The sequence below is a fragment of the Aquila chrysaetos genome, chromosome 3 (genome assembly GCF_900496995.4).
Source record: "Aquila chrysaetos chrysaetos chromosome 3, bAquChr1.4, whole genome shotgun sequence".
Classification (NCBI taxonomy): domain Eukaryota; kingdom Metazoa; phylum Chordata; class Aves; order Accipitriformes; family Accipitridae; genus Aquila; species Aquila chrysaetos.
In genome coordinates, this window is record NC_044006.1 from 29,838,093 (window position 1) to 29,853,739 (window position 15,647).

Consider the following 15,647-nt stretch of genomic DNA (forward strand, 5'->3'; position numbering starts at 1 on the left):
TTCAAGTTTTCATGTATTTTATTTACAGGCCGCACAATACATTTTATATACAAATGGCTTAAAATAACAAAGAGTAAGCAAGCTGAAGCATAACAGTTTAATTATTTTAAATTAGGTTGTCTTGAAATAACTCCTGCAATAAAGTATTCTTCACCCTGATAAGCAAAAGTTAGTTCGATTTTAAGTCAACCCAAGGTCATTTCATTTTTAAATACAGAATTCAGATCAGTTTTCTGGTGATTCTGTATTTCATGACACACTTCCGCATATATAGAACATCCCAAAACTATCAAGAAGGGAAATAGCCAGAATTTCCCTATGTAAAAAACAGTGTAACAGAACAGACTGGAGAAATGTTGTATGTAAAACACTTGCGTGTTTTATTAACAAAAAGAAGAATGCAAGAAATACATCCGAGATTTTTCTCTCTTGGAAACAGAACTCATGGTCTGAGATCTAATTTGCCCACAGACAAGAGGTATCCTATGTTACTTCAGTCTTTACCTTACAATTATCTATTAAACTCATCCAACTGTAAACTTCACCAAAACGGAAACTGTCTCTTGCACCAAGCAAAAGGAGAAGAGCACTCAAACTGTAAGAACTTACATTACAGCACTTACCGCCTCTGCTTCTAGAAAGCACCTTACACTACCATGGTATGGAGAAAATTTAACATGGACCATGTTTTATGGAAACATAAGAAAATATAAAGTTTGACATTTTAAAATTATTTTTCCAAGAAATTATATTAACATTTAAGGATACATGTATTTTTACACCTCTTCCCTAACACTGCTCCTTCTGTTCAAGATAACAACAACAACCAGCGATCCATGATAAAAGCCGTTTCCTTTTCTTTTGGCTGATTTTAAGTATTGTAATAGTCTAAGCGTTTTAAGTCATGGTCATAGCAGTCCAGTCGTGCTCGCTTTCTTCCTCTTTGTATGGCTGAAGACCACTTAATATAAATAATGAAGTACTTGCTACTTGATAGTCCATGATTACAGTATTTTGCTATGTTTATTTAGAAATACAAACACACAACACTTACTTTTCGATGTAGTGTCCAGGTCTCTGTAGCACACTTTGGAATTGCAGCACAGAAAATGTAAACCCAAAGGAATGGGGGGGGGGAAGTAACAAAAGCCACGGCTCCACAGAAAAATAATGCGGTTTTCAGAATGTCTACTACTGCATCAAAAATGCAAGAGCCACATGATGTAAAATGCCAAACTAGTACACACTCACTCTGCCGAGTGAAATTTGTTCAAAAGGGTAAAATTCTGAACTGACATAAGCACCTTGTCATGTGATTTAATGCAAAAGAAATTTCGATAGATAACACACAGGTCCGGTGCAAATGAACGTGGACCTTCAGTCCTTAGATCCGGCCAGTTCCCTGGCTGCTAACCTGCCCAGGGGCAACTCTGGGGCGAGGGGTGTGTGGCCGCAGGCAGAAATCCTCCTGCCATGCACCCCAAGGGCTGCCCTGCGGAGGGAGGGCAGAGCTCCTTACCCACACGCAGCCCATGCGCAGCCTCCACCTGCCCGGGAGGAAAGACTGTCAGCAAAAGAGCCAAGAAGATCCCCCGGGTTGCAAAGAAGGTAACCTCTTCAGAGTTACCATATATGGAAATGTTACCTTTTCCTCCAAATTATCCCAACACTGTTGTCCCAGGCAAATATAGTGTTCAAAGTCACAGGCTTAAACTGAATTTGGGGAAAAGTCATTGTGCGGTACGCATCTGCCACAGCGTGCCAGAGTCTTGTTTCTGATTCCTCTGGAAGTCAACTGTCTATTGCATCTCCTTCTCTCTCCTCATAGTCAGGATTACTCGTGCTGTTTTGGGGTTGGTTTTTTTCATGGCCGAAGACTGAAATCCATTTCGGCGGAACGATGCAATATCAGAGTACTGACAGCCCATAAGGAAACCGCACTGTCGTTTACACATGCAGAGGAGACTGACTTCTCTGCATTAAATGAGGTGAACTAAATGACTTGAAAATTTACCTCCAAAAAGGGAAGCAGTAGGAGACACAACGTCTTCCTTGCATTTTTGTATTGGAAGTCAAATCATTTAGTCCGCTGAGATCTACCTTCCATTTGAACTTACCTGCTTTGTTTAGCCAACTATCACCTGCAGTTACATTTGAAGTGCAGGAAAGTAACACCAGACTGAACATTTTTAGTGAAAGCAATTGCTTAAAAGCTTTGAAAGTCTTTTGCTTGATTCTGAAAAAAGCAATCTGTGTGTATCACTGTGGGATTGTTTTTTAAAGAGTAGTAAACAAAAAGCCTTAGCTGACACTGTCCATATCTAAATGACACTAATGATTTTTGCCTTTAAAATTTTACTAGCAGAAAAATGCTATGGGGGTGTCCTTACTCAAGGAAAACTATCCAACGCACTGTCATTCACAAATGAAGCTTTTGTTTTTCTTAAGCACAGGCTATTCAGGTCGTAAGTATTTGTTTCTGACCAGGCCGCTTTTATTTTCAGATCGCAGGATTTTCTACTGTGTCTAGTGAAGGCAACTGCCAGACTTACAGGGACATCGTAAGCAGCATGACTCTCTCCATTTCTCATTTGCCAGATCCTCAAACGCTACGTAGTTAGCGAAGTGAGTTTCTCCATGCTCTACAGTGTGGTAGTTAGCCATATATGAACCAGGATTTTCAACTAAACCAAAACAAAACACCAACAACTTTGGCTTCTATTCTGAAAATCCAAAAAGTCACTGACAAGACTACGTTTGTAATAGTGTAAGTAGAAATTTTACTTTTTAAAAAGTAATAATTAAACACTCAGTTACATAAGGTACCGATTTGTCAACTGGATAATCAGTTGGAAAATTGTTTCCAATATGGGCTTTAAAACATTCTTTTACGTACATGCAAAATATAACCATACCTCCTCTCTGCAGGAGAGAGACCACTTGTTGTCAAAGGAAAAAAAACATGCTGGAAGTTGTAATTAATATGAGGAGTGGCTCTTGGTAAGAGTTTTAACTACAGTCATTTTATCAGTTGTTCAGAGAGACTCGATTCCAATATTAAAATATTCTGTGGAATAGCAGATATAAAATCGATTAATTGGCACAATCACAAGTTTACAGAGAATTAGAACTAGTGTCAAACATTTTGCTGTGGTTTAAATACTGGTCATTCTTCCTTTGGTTACTTCCTATAATGCTGTATTTGTGGTCAAAAGACGACAGTGTCATCTTTTCACACAAAGTCAAGTCATTACTGCTGTTGACATTTAAAAGAAAAAAACCCTATTTCATCGCTTGGTAAGGACATATAAAGTATAGTTTATTTGGCAGAGGAACTAAAACACTACAACTCCAAGAGGGAGCTGAGGAAAAACTACACTCTTCATTCTTCTCAGCACTTTCAACATTTCTCATGAAATTCAATTGGGAAATTATGATTTCTTCAAGATTAGGTCTCTAAATAACTGGCCCACCTGAAGTAAACAGCACAAGGTTATGACCTATTTGAGTTGCCTACTATTATCTGAATTTTCATGTTAACTACCTAGGTTTAGGTATTTTCATGTTGATCTATAAAGTACTTCCAAATTTTTGCAGACCTTAAGCTTACATGTTAAGGCACTTACCATTCAAGTAAAACAGTTTTTATATAAACAAGCCTGGGAGATGGAGAGAACATTTTACCAGAACATCCATTCTTTTTTTTTTTTCTTGAAAGAAAAAAAAAATAACATTGACCAAATATTTATAAAATTTTGCATCAAGAGAAAGGTTGTGTTTTATTATCTGAAATGAGCACAAAGTACACCTTCCACAATAACACTGAAAGCAGTGCAAAGACTGACAGTGACCTTTGACTAAAGGTAGTTCTGTAAAAAGAAAAATACCAAATAAATCAGTGCCCTGCTTTGATTGTTGTAAAATTATTTTTTTTTTACATAAAAGTTGGTCCAAACTTACAAAAAAAAGCACAAATGTGCATAGTTCAGAAGATCTGAAAGAGTGCCATAAAAAGCTGATGTCCCTAAATTTAGCATCCACTTAAAACTGCCAAAATACAAAATAAAATTCAGAACTAGAGTTTGTGAACATGTACAATCAATTTATCTAGTTTTCAGACAGCATGAGTTTTAAGCATTTTTAATTTTTCCTACTGTATGCAAGACCCTTTTCCACATAAAAATAAAGCTGTTGAATTAACATTTTTCAAGTCTGTTGAACTGCTGCTTTAAACTGCAGCTAGGAAAAAAAAAAGTTTTTCCAGATAAAAATGATGTGCCTGAGGAAAAACAGATACTCAATATGGTAATCCTCTGCCTCGCCCTCTCACTGCAGATGTGCTAATGTGTCCCCTGTATCCTTGGGAATAGCCAGGTCCTTGGGCAGGAGAAGTCCAAGTCTGTCCATGCATGTGGCTGATGCCACTGGGATTTTCCTGTAAGTTACTTCCATAGCTATAGTTGTGCATCTTTGTGGGCAAAGAGTGCGTACTCTCTGGCCCTGCGGAAGTGTCACCGCTGCTCCCCAGAACCGGGATCGGGCCGTGGCTGTATTCAAACCTATGGTCTTTATCTCCACTAAATAGCATGGGGCCAGTGTTGAGGTAAATGTCTCCGTAACCAGTTACTGAGCTGGGAAAGGATTCTGAAAAGGCTGACGGAGGAGGGGCAGCACCAGAGTGAGATGAAGCAGTACTGTAGTTATCCAAAGACTGAATATCTGAGTTTCCAAGGAAGCTCCTCCTTTCTAATGCTCCTGATGATCCACTTCCTATTCCATCGCTACTGCCATAATGGGCAGATGAGAAGGAAGATGATCCAAAGTTATCCTTGTAGTCTGGGCCTGTTACGTAGGAGTCTCTAGCCTGATAATCCACGCTCGTTTGTACTGGCTCCTCTGTTGTCGCCTGAGCTTGATGCTGAGCAAGCAGCTGCAGAAGAGCTGCTTTCACTCCTGCATGAGGATCTGTTCCTGAAGAGTTAGTTATAGGCAAACGCTGGTTCTCTGTCCGATAATCAAGGTCTTCATCAGTGAGAGGTGGAGGCTCCGGTGGCTCTGGAGGACGCTGGTCTGGAGGCAAGATCCGAGGGCGTTCTTCTTCGGGTGTTCGGTTTAGAAGCCTCATCTCAGACTGCCTAACCAAATCCTCTTGACCTAAGCAGATGAAAAAGAAAAGCTTTGGAATAAATATATACAATAACAATACCAGAAAGGAAAGGACTCTTTCCTGGAACAATACAGAGGTTTGTTACTTCAATTCTCATTAAGTTATTAGTTAAATTTATTGCTAGTTGGACAGACTATTTTGGAGAAGACAACAGCTCATTTGCCTCAGAAAGGTGATGCAGGTTTCTGCTCAAAGTAAGATCACCAGGCAAGCAGTTAAAGAAAAAATGGTACAAGTTCCTTAAAAAAAAAAAAAAAAGCCCAAAACAAAACTCAAGCAACACACAAACACAAGAAAATTAAAAGAGGGATCAGAAAAGATTTGCAAACAGGGATAAAAGTCTTGAGGGACAAAAGGCCACCCTATCAAGGACAAGCAAAACTTAAGGTTAAAAAACACATGAACAAAAAAACACCACCAAAAAAACCCTCAAAAACATCCCCAAACCACTTCAGAGTATTTCTTTCAACAGCTGCAAACACCACAGAGCAATACATAAACCACCATACAATAAAACTGAACTAGCAATCCAAGAAGATCAACAACAGACTTCTAAACTTTGAGAAGACCAAGGAAGCCACTACTATACCCAAATGAAAACCTTCAACCATGTGTGTTAGTGACAGTTATGGGTAACCAGTTACAGAATTTGACACTAAAATTGCTCTAGTCAGCATTAAAACCAAAAATAAAATACCCTCTCCCCAAAATAGGCTTTACCTAAACACACAATCAAAATTAGCAAATTCCATCTATGAATTTGCTAGAGAAGACTGTCTTCACCACAAACACCACTAAGAAAACCCCAAACGCTCAGAATAATGATCAATGTAACTGCTTCATCAGAAATACTACTGCCACTTGTATACCTCTTAGAGGAGGGATCATCTTTTGCTCTGTCTGCATGGCACCTGTTACAGTAAGACACAAATTCTATGATCCAGATGTAAAACATGACAAAATCAATTTAATTATCTCTCCTATACTCACACAGACTCATATGGTTAACATGTTAACCCCAAACTTTTTATCTTTATCCCCAAACTATTACATCTCCACTGCTCGAGGTACAAAGACCTTCAGTACCTGCAGATGTATATAATGACTTGATCAGATGCGGGTAGCTGGGTGCTGGAGATTCCACGTCATCCCGACTGACAGACACAGGAGTGGTGGGCTCTGGAGGCTGCCTGAGTTGTAATGACATTTCATTTCCTGATCCGTTTTCCTTTTCCTCCAACACAAAATCTTTTTGTTTTGTTTGCTGAGCCTTTATTAACTGAGACAACAGAACAGCAAATGCACTCTGTACAGCTGCCTGGGCAGCATCAGTCTCAACTTTAGGCTGACTCAGCTGAGCAGGTGGTACAGGAGGCTGCGTGACCGTCGGCTGTTTTAGGGGCTCCTGTTCCAGCGGTGGTGGAGGAGGCGGCGGCGGCTGCTGCTGCTGTTCTGACTGTTTTTCACCTGCTGACAAAATTCCAGCAGGAAGATTTATTTTATTTAGTTGCTGCTGAGTCTCTGGGTTTACCTTAATATTCAACACTTGAGCAAACTGTGCCAAACTAACACTTGTTTTAGACTGTAGCAGGTTTAGCAGGATTGCCACTTCATTCTGGTTTAACTGCTGTCCAGTGCTTGTTTTTGCTAAAGACAAAAAAGGTGTTTTTAAGTATTATTTAGAACTCACATATTTCAGAAACTCAAAAGTAAGACTAATCTAGCATGGCTGACAACTGGCAAAGCATGAGTTTGGACAACATAGAAATGGAATGCTTTTACATATTAACTGCCTTTGGGGGACTATCTATAGGAAATGGAATCGTAAGATCGAATATAAAGAAAGTGACTTCCAAGGGCTGCGCACACGCACTTGGACAGATGAGAAACATCAAGCTGGAGCTCAATTTTCCACAGTACAACTAAGCTGTGGCTTAAGGCCACCTGCTTTAGGCAGCTGTAAGATTTACAATCCCCGCAGTTTCCTATCTTTGACATATCACATCCCTCTATTAAAAAGTGGCCATCTGCAAAATGCATTTCTAGTCATATTCTGGCCCATTCTAATTCAGCATCTGGATTCTAACACCTGCTCAAGTGACCAGGCTCTAGGTGTCCCAGAAGCTAGTGGTATAAATGCAAAAGCACAGGCTGAGTTTGAAGGGCAAGAAGTAAATCACTGAGTAGCAGGAAAATACAGGTTTGTGATGATATACAATTTCTTCAATGAAATGGAGTTTGCCACAAGTAAGAGGAGATTATGATGCAGAGGAATATGAATAAGGAAGTCAGAATATCGAAGTAGTTTCTTAGTTTCAAACACCCATGGTGGTAGTTTATTTTGAAAGAAGTGAAGCAGCATGGATTTCAACATGCCCTATGAGTAGATGACTTAGAGAAGAAAGTAGTCAAAAATTTAAAAATTACTGTGTGTGACTGTGCTGGCAGAGCCCTGAATTTTTTATCAGATCAACACGGGCACATTCTTTCCTCTTCTATCCCTGCCATTCTGCTAATTCACCAATATATTAATTCACAGCAGATTTAAAGTCATGCCTGAAAAAATGGTCACACACACAAAAATATTAAGTATTTGCCTTGCAAGACTAAGAGCAGCACAGCTGGAAAGTGCTGCAAAACCCACAACCCACTAACCTACTTGTGGATGCGCACCAGGATACAAGCACTTGGAACCTACTCAGGCAGGATCCAGGGACATCAATGACTTTATATATTTATAGAAATATAAAAATAAAACCACCTTTTATTTGGCAATACAGAAAAACCCCATCATTTCTAATGCCTTGTACTGCTGGTTCTCACTGGGATGTCATACTTAACAGTTGATTTTGTAACATCTGAGAATGGTATATTCAACACTCAAACTTCTCTCAGACTCTCAGTGAAAATTCAGCAGAAAAATGCCAAACAGGGAAACTAATCTACCTATTCCATACTCTTTGGTTACTTTCAAGTCCATTCAAAGAGCAAACTGTATTCTGGGAAATGTGGCAGTTTTTACCAGAACAGAATTACTGAGCTTTACATGGCTCCTGTTAAATTGTAAGGTGCAACAACCGGGGGCCCCATTCATGAATCAGAGCATTAGCAATTGATCCAAGGTGTTTTTAACCTCTTCTTTTGGAGTGTTCAGAAACAAATGCACCAGTTTTGTTTAAAGCATGCATTTGTACATGGAGTTCTTTAGGGTGTCTTATTGATGATAAGGTGCATTATGGCTTCCGGAAGTGTTTTGCTTAATACAGAAAACACCTCTGTGCTGAACTGTCTAAGCTCCACTGAAAATTAAATTGTTGTCTCTTCTACCTAAATATATTTTTGTCTGTACATACAGGCAAACAGCAATATAGGTCTGAATGATTCCTTCTCTATTTGTTTACTTTATTTTGCATGGTTAGTATTAATGACTAATAAACATAATAGTGTCTTATTGGGCTACTTGTTATAAAAACACAAAGAAAATAACTACTACCCTTTGGACTCTTCAAACTTCTGTAACAGTTTTCAGTTGCGGGGGAAAAAATTTTAAGGGCTACAGAAAGTCATGCTTGAAAATGCTGCCAAAACTTCAGCCTAAACATACGGAGTGGCAGAAGCTCACAGCTGGCTTACAGTGAGAAACAGGATGAACAGGAGCAAGAGGTAATAAATTGCAATAAAATATGATCAAAAGAACTATTTTTTTAATATATATATCTCTATCTATCTATCTTTGCACAGAGTATTTGGAGCTCTGCTCTATTGTTAAATGAAGAGTTGATTCAAGATGGTTGGTATTAATGAATTTTCAGGCCCTGTGAATGCATTTACTGTTTTTCTTCAGCTGAACTCCTGTATCAGTGCCATAGGATTTATAGTCACTTTGCACAATCAAAAATGGTCTAAATTAAACTTATTACGTATCCATTTGGTATTGTTACTTTGTATATTTCTACATATTATGAGGGAACTATCACCGAACTGCTTAGTATCTCAAATGGTATCCACACAGGAAACCATTACTTTACACTTTGTATTATATTCATAAAATTGGTCTCCAAGCAAGATACTTTGGTTAAGTTTCAGAATTAATGGCTGTGCAATCTACAGAGGTAGCTACTTCTTGTTATACCAGGTTTTGGGGGGGCTTTTTTGATTTTTTTTTTTTTTTTAATTTTATTTTTTTTAACAACTTGGTTCAGCCCCAACAACTTGCAAAGCTGAAGACTAACATAACATGCAGAGGGATTCTGTTTCATTTGAAATTATGATTGTTCTAAAATCTGCCTTCTGATTCAGCTTATCAATACCAGTAAAGCTCCTCCAACCTATGGAGACTGTGAGGAACTTAGAGCAGCAGCTGGCTTGTGGGATTACAGAAAAATTATAGATAAGCAAAAGATAAAATCCCCTAAAAATAGAGCAAGTTAGTTTCTCTGACTAGATTGAAAAATTAAGTAAAACTTAAAAGGAACACCTAGTTTCCAGAAGCAAGGGTAAATCTTTTGTAACAAAGATTTAACTTACAACACTGTTCCTCCCTCAAGAATCCAGGAGACGTCAGTACTCTGAAAATAACATCTAAAATTTCTAGAGGTGCAATCCAAGTAGAAGGTAATTATAAGAACTGAAAATATTACTGACCAAGTGCTACACTAGAGTTGCCCTGAGTTTTGAGTTGGGAAGAAGTTTGCATGCCTTGTGGGGTGTTGGTTCTGCTCTCATCCATGCCTAGAGACAGATCCTTCCTAGGGACTTTAGTTGCTGTTGAGTCATCAGTCATGCCCATCTGCTTCTGTCTTCTACGTTTCTTACTCCACAGCTCATGGCAATCCTGCCACAAAGGAAGGCTGCAAAGAATGATTAGAGATAATCAGTTTTATCCCATAATTTACTTTTTATAAAATTTTTTTTTTTTTAAACCATGTTGGTAAAATAAATGCTCAAATTGTACATAACGTAACTTTTGAAAGATGAACCTACTGGAACTCAGAAATACATCAGAAAACACTCAAAGCCAGCAAAATCTCAGACCTGCTTTTTCTGGCTGAAATCTCTTCATTGATTGTCTATTTCAGAAGCACAGGCCCCTCTGGCAGAAAAGGGGAACATATATCTTAAAATGAGCATCAGGTTACTTTCTGGCATTCATACTTATGAAAAGCCTAATTATTTGTGTAATTCAAGACTTCAAATTCAATGCCGCACACTTGCTATAGAACAGAATTTGCAGAGTAACAGATAACAGAGTTATTATCAATAAAAAAGTGGTTTTTTCAGGGTCTGGGTGACCAATTCCTTTTGTCCGCTTGTAAAAGTACTACTGCCTCATGAGTTCAAATATTTGTCCACAGTAACAGACAGGGGTATCTAGTGTTTACAGTTGTACAGAACAGACAATCAAGAAAGTATGAGGAAAAAAAAATAAGTTGCAGGAATAAATAGCACTTGACACTAGCAAAGTTAGGATACTAGGAAGAACAAGGCATATCCCAGTCCTTTAAGACAGATAAAAGGAGAGGCAAAAGTCTCCTAAGGAAGTCATCTGCCACCAGTTCTGTCCTTCCATTACTGTTCCCTGCAGGCATCCCAATTCTGATTTCCTGAGGAACACAGAGACTCATCCCACAGATAATGGAAATACTGAGACACACAGTAAAAATAGTGTCTTCTGTTTTCCTATTACATATTAATAACTGAGTGATTCCCTCACCCAGGAACATGGAAAAATTAGGTGACAGATGACAAGAACCACTGGAAAGGCAATTATGACAACTGCTTCCTTTATTCTGTTCCTTTGCATACCAGGTCAAAGACCTGCCAAGTATTTAGTCAGAAACAACTGGAAGCAAGCAAGAACTCATTGCAAGAAGTACCCTACAGTCCTTGCAATCAGCACTGTCACTTTCTTTGAACGAACAGCTGTTTCTTCCCAAAGCAGAACTTTAGTCTTTCAAGAGAACAGTCAACGCTTTCCTGTGCAAGCTCTGTCAGAAGTGAGTGTGGTTCCTTTTAATTTCTAAAAGGACCCCAAGGCCTAGTTTGTTTTGAATTTCCATGTATCAGTTTCTAGAACAGATGCACTACCAAGCCCCTGAAGAAAACCAAATTTCTTCCCATTCACTTAACTTTAAAATGCATATAAGCAACATGCTGTACAAGTGGTTCTGAGATTTTAGTGAACAGCCTAAAATTGCCGATTACTGATATTCAGACAGTGATATATATAGTCATATTCAGGCAGCGAAACCTCTTAGCCTTATGCATCAGGAGCATTAGTAACAACCGTGTGTATGTAACAGGTAAGTCTCGAAAGATTTTAAATAAAATTCTTAGATAAAACTCAAACATTTTTCCCAGTTAGTAATTAATTTAAAAGAAGTCTGTACAGGCTGCCTTGAAGGTACAATTTACTCAAACAATAATAAATGTTCTATATTGTGACAGCTAACTTGAGGGAAGAATGAAACCTGCAGATTCTGTAATACCTTTTCATTGTTTTCCTCAGGGCCTGTCCCAATATGAGTTGTCATTTTAATTAGTACAAATAAGTCACTGCTAAAACCCTACTGGACATTGCAATACATTTCCTCTCAGAGAAACTGACTGGAAAAACCCTGCACAAAGTATTTCACTTCTCCTTGCTGTAAAACCAAGAATCTCATCTGGCACAGGAAACGATTTATGGTATTTCACTTTAACTCTCAGGTACCTTTGCAGAATTCTATACCCAGTGTCATTCTACCATCAAAGAAGGCAATTCAGATTCATGGAGGACCTCAAAGCCCTTGGAAAAAGTAGACACTGATAAACAGATAAAAGGGAAATGATGGGGTTTTTTTACATTAGAAACATTCATATAAGTATTTTTTTAAAGGTACTAACTCAGTAACTAGTTCTAAGAATAACAAACGAAACCGTTCTCAGATCCTCACAATCACTGCTATCATGGTATAAGAGTCACTCAGCTGCACAACCATTTTAGTGCAGAATCACCATTAAACAACTGTACGTATCAACATTTTTGTTCTGCCACCATCCACTTTAACTGAAACACAATAAGCTTAATGAAATCAGTGCATGTTCACATTTCATAGAGGTAAGGATCATTACCAAAGGAAATTACTTACTCTGGAGGAGGCATTTTAGATGGTTCCACATCTCGCAGAAACTCGCACTGAAGAGCTTGTTCAGCTGTGCAGCGCTTGCTGGGATCCAGAGCAAGCATATAATCGAATAAATCTAATGCAGCTGGTGGGATGCTACAAAAGAGCAAAATGGAGAAAAGCATCACATTTTTATTTTGAATCACACACTTCTGTGCAAAATTTTAATAAACACATCCTTTCCAAAATAACTGATCATTAAGTCCTCAGTTAACTTATGTCCTAACAAAACCCACTCACAACTTGAGCTTGGTAGTAAGAGGCAGAGAGAAACTTCACCTTTTATTACTCGTGCAAGCATATAACCCAAGCTTTCTTTCCTTTGTGTGGTTTAATTGCTTGAAACATTGTCCTTACAAAAAAACCCAAACCACCTTTTTAAGCCAAGACTATACTGTTACTTTACACTTTGGAATTCAGCACCCAAGGAGTTGCAGTTTTGATTGGTCCACGGACAATAGTTCTATTGCTTTAAAGATATAGGTCTCATTGGTACAAACAGGATGATACATTTCTCCTGAAACCCACAGTTACTGAAGGAGGGGAACAAACCCTTTAAAATAAGCTTACAGCTGTTTTCCATAACTTTAACGTGTGATATTTGCACAAAACTAGTGTAATGGTAGTACTTTAAAATACACGGTTCAGATGACTCCTCTGTGTTGAATGAATTTATGACTCAAAAGACTGTAATGTTAACCAGACTACATATTTAGCTGCAGCCAGTTGTCCTAATAAAAAACAATTAAGCACTCTGAGCTGTTTTTTGGACAGGGACAACAAGCAGGTGTACCAATCATGGAAAACAAATGTTTCCTTAGGTGAAGTCTGACAGGTGGCTGAAATTTAGGGCCACCTTCCCTCTTCTTGAAGCTCCTATTAAATAAGGGTTAATACAAGCTCTGTGGGTATCATGGGAAGGATAAGAACCCAAAGCCACTTTTCTTTACACTTAATCTATGTTCATTCTCCAGAAAATAGTGAAGTTCATAAAGTCTCCAGGAAAACTTAATGCTATTACAGTCGACTAAACTAATTCTTCATCCTTACAAAGCAAACTCTTCTCTCAGTTTTCGACGATACTGCTTCTTTGGTTTCATTGTGTTGAAATAAGCTAATTTTATAACATCAGGCCACACTGCTGGACAAGGACTCCCGCAAATTCGGCTGTACCAAAAAGAAGGGGAAAAAAACATATGAGAGCCAAAACCACAAGTGAGCAAAGCTGTCATTTTATTCTTGCACATACAGTGAATACAGAAATAATTTTTTAATTTTAATGTTCAGGTTCTTTTAGCTAAAAAGTCTCTCTACTGTCCAATGCTCAACACTACTAAATAATGGTGAATTGTCTACAAAAGGTAATCCCTCTGCACAGACTAAACTTACTTTAAGAAGTCCACTGTTTCTTGCCTCACTCTATCCCAGGCATCCTCCACACAAATATTTTGAAAAACTTAACCAGCTATGTCTGGACAGTACTCCAGATAACTGACTTGGAGAAACGGATAGTCCAGGCTTAGAGTACTAATTAACTTTTATGTCCTTAGCTCCCAATGCCAGTGAAGAAAGAGACACCAAATGGCTGAAAAAGCACTCTTCACTGAGAACTTAGCTGACACTGAAGACATAAGAGGGGGGAGTGTGTGTGTGGGGGTGGGTGGTGGTGGTGGAAATCTCAGTAAGGCCTAAGGGCAGAAGCAAGATCTAACCACTAGAAAACCTGTATATTTTTTACTTCACTTATGAGTTTTATGTCTCAAGCCTCATCTATCTCCACAAATGGAGTTGCCCGTAGTCTTATTCCTCTCCCTCCATCCCCACCTAATTTGTCCAGCCGAGGATGGCTAAGCACAGATTGATCAACACCACACTTCTGAGCAGAACTAAACAGGCATTTTACCGTACACGCAAGGTTTCAAACTCTGATGCAGGCAGTCATAAAAGGACATTTTGCAAATACATTTCCCTAGTTCACCCCTCCCATTTATTAGATTTAAATGGTTGGTGTAAGAGACCTAATGATCTAGTAGTTATGCCCCGAACGCTATGCAAACCAATCTGACTTTACGCTGGTTGGGGTATGCAACTTTCAGGAAGGAAAAGAAAAATAATAAATCTATCTTTTCCTACCAGAATTTACTTCAGCTCTACCTTTGAACATTAAAGTTAGAAAGGATAAATGTAGAATTGTTGACTCTAACATGATGGTGGTAAAGTTGTTGATAAAAATGATATATTACATTTAAACAGCCAAAAATGCATAGCATCTGTGAAGAGGAAAAATGAGCTACAAAGAGGAGCTTCCAGCAGGAGAAGGAAATTGCAAAATTTTAGCATGCTGTACCAGAGGTACAACACAAAGAGAAAAAAAACTTCAAATGACTGCACTGTGACACGCGTCAATGCCATCTAGTGCTCAAAAGAAAAAACTTCCCAACTCAGTTTAGTTCTTACACCGAGAATGACCACTGATATGCTTCGCACCTCCTAAAAACTTCATTTTTCCAGGCCAGCTAAAAACACATTACACAGAAACATGCTACTGTTTAATCTCCTTTGAAAAACATCTCAATATATAACTTTGTAATATTTTTTATTCATTTAATTTTTAAAATAACGTTGACCATTTACTGTTCAGGTTCTGTAAGTTCTGTAGGACTCACCCTCTTTTCCCCTTGTTTCTAGGAAGAGGACCTCTCCTCACTTACGAGGTCAATTATGATATCAGAATCAAGAGCAATTTTTGTTTGCTGAATAAAGGGAAAAAAAAAGATGCTCTGGTTCCACTGAGTTATATACATATCATTCTATGATTTATTGAGATACGGAAAGAAACAGAATTTTTACATCCATAAAGTGTCTGGCAGTTTGTAAGGGAACAGAAATATTCCCACAACAATAATAAAGCCCAGGTGCGTGTGTGGAAGGCTTGAAACAAAAACTCAAGGCCAGTAGCATGCAAAGTACCTACTCCTCCCAAATCCCACTTGTCATAATTGTCCATGTTTTCATTTTGATTTGCTCCAAGGAAGCTGTAACATCATCTAAAAAATAATGGGCATTTTGACTACTCTCTCTTTACAACTTCAGTCATAGGCAACTCTGGCTGCTCTACAAAAAAACCTCTTACTACTCAACCATACATTGCTAGGACCACAGAATACTCACAGAAAACCCTTCTCCATGTCCGACCAAAAGTCACTTGCTTTACATGCTCCTCACAACCTCTAGCATCTCACTCAGGGCAATCACTGAGTACTTGTAAATGCTCGCAGTGCGTTATCTCCAATTTTAACACGAACAAAAGAAAC

The 15,647-nt window shown here is 38.4% G+C and overlaps 1 protein-coding gene across 1 annotated transcript in view; it reads right to left on the reverse strand.

Annotated features, from left to right (window-relative positions):
- The window catches only part of CDK13 (cyclin dependent kinase 13), a 49,669-nt gene continuing 34,022 nt past the window's right edge, over positions 1 to 15,647 (reverse strand). Inside the window, 6 exon segments of the mRNA XM_041122637.1 lie at positions 1 to 5,154; positions 6,037 to 6,078; positions 6,254 to 6,814; positions 9,812 to 10,017; positions 12,298 to 12,429; positions 13,384 to 13,500. Coding sequence (XP_040978571.1) covers positions 4,298 to 5,154; positions 6,037 to 6,078; positions 6,254 to 6,814; positions 9,812 to 10,017; positions 12,298 to 12,429; positions 13,384 to 13,500 — 1,915 coding nt within the window. The 3' untranslated portion in view covers positions 1 to 4,297.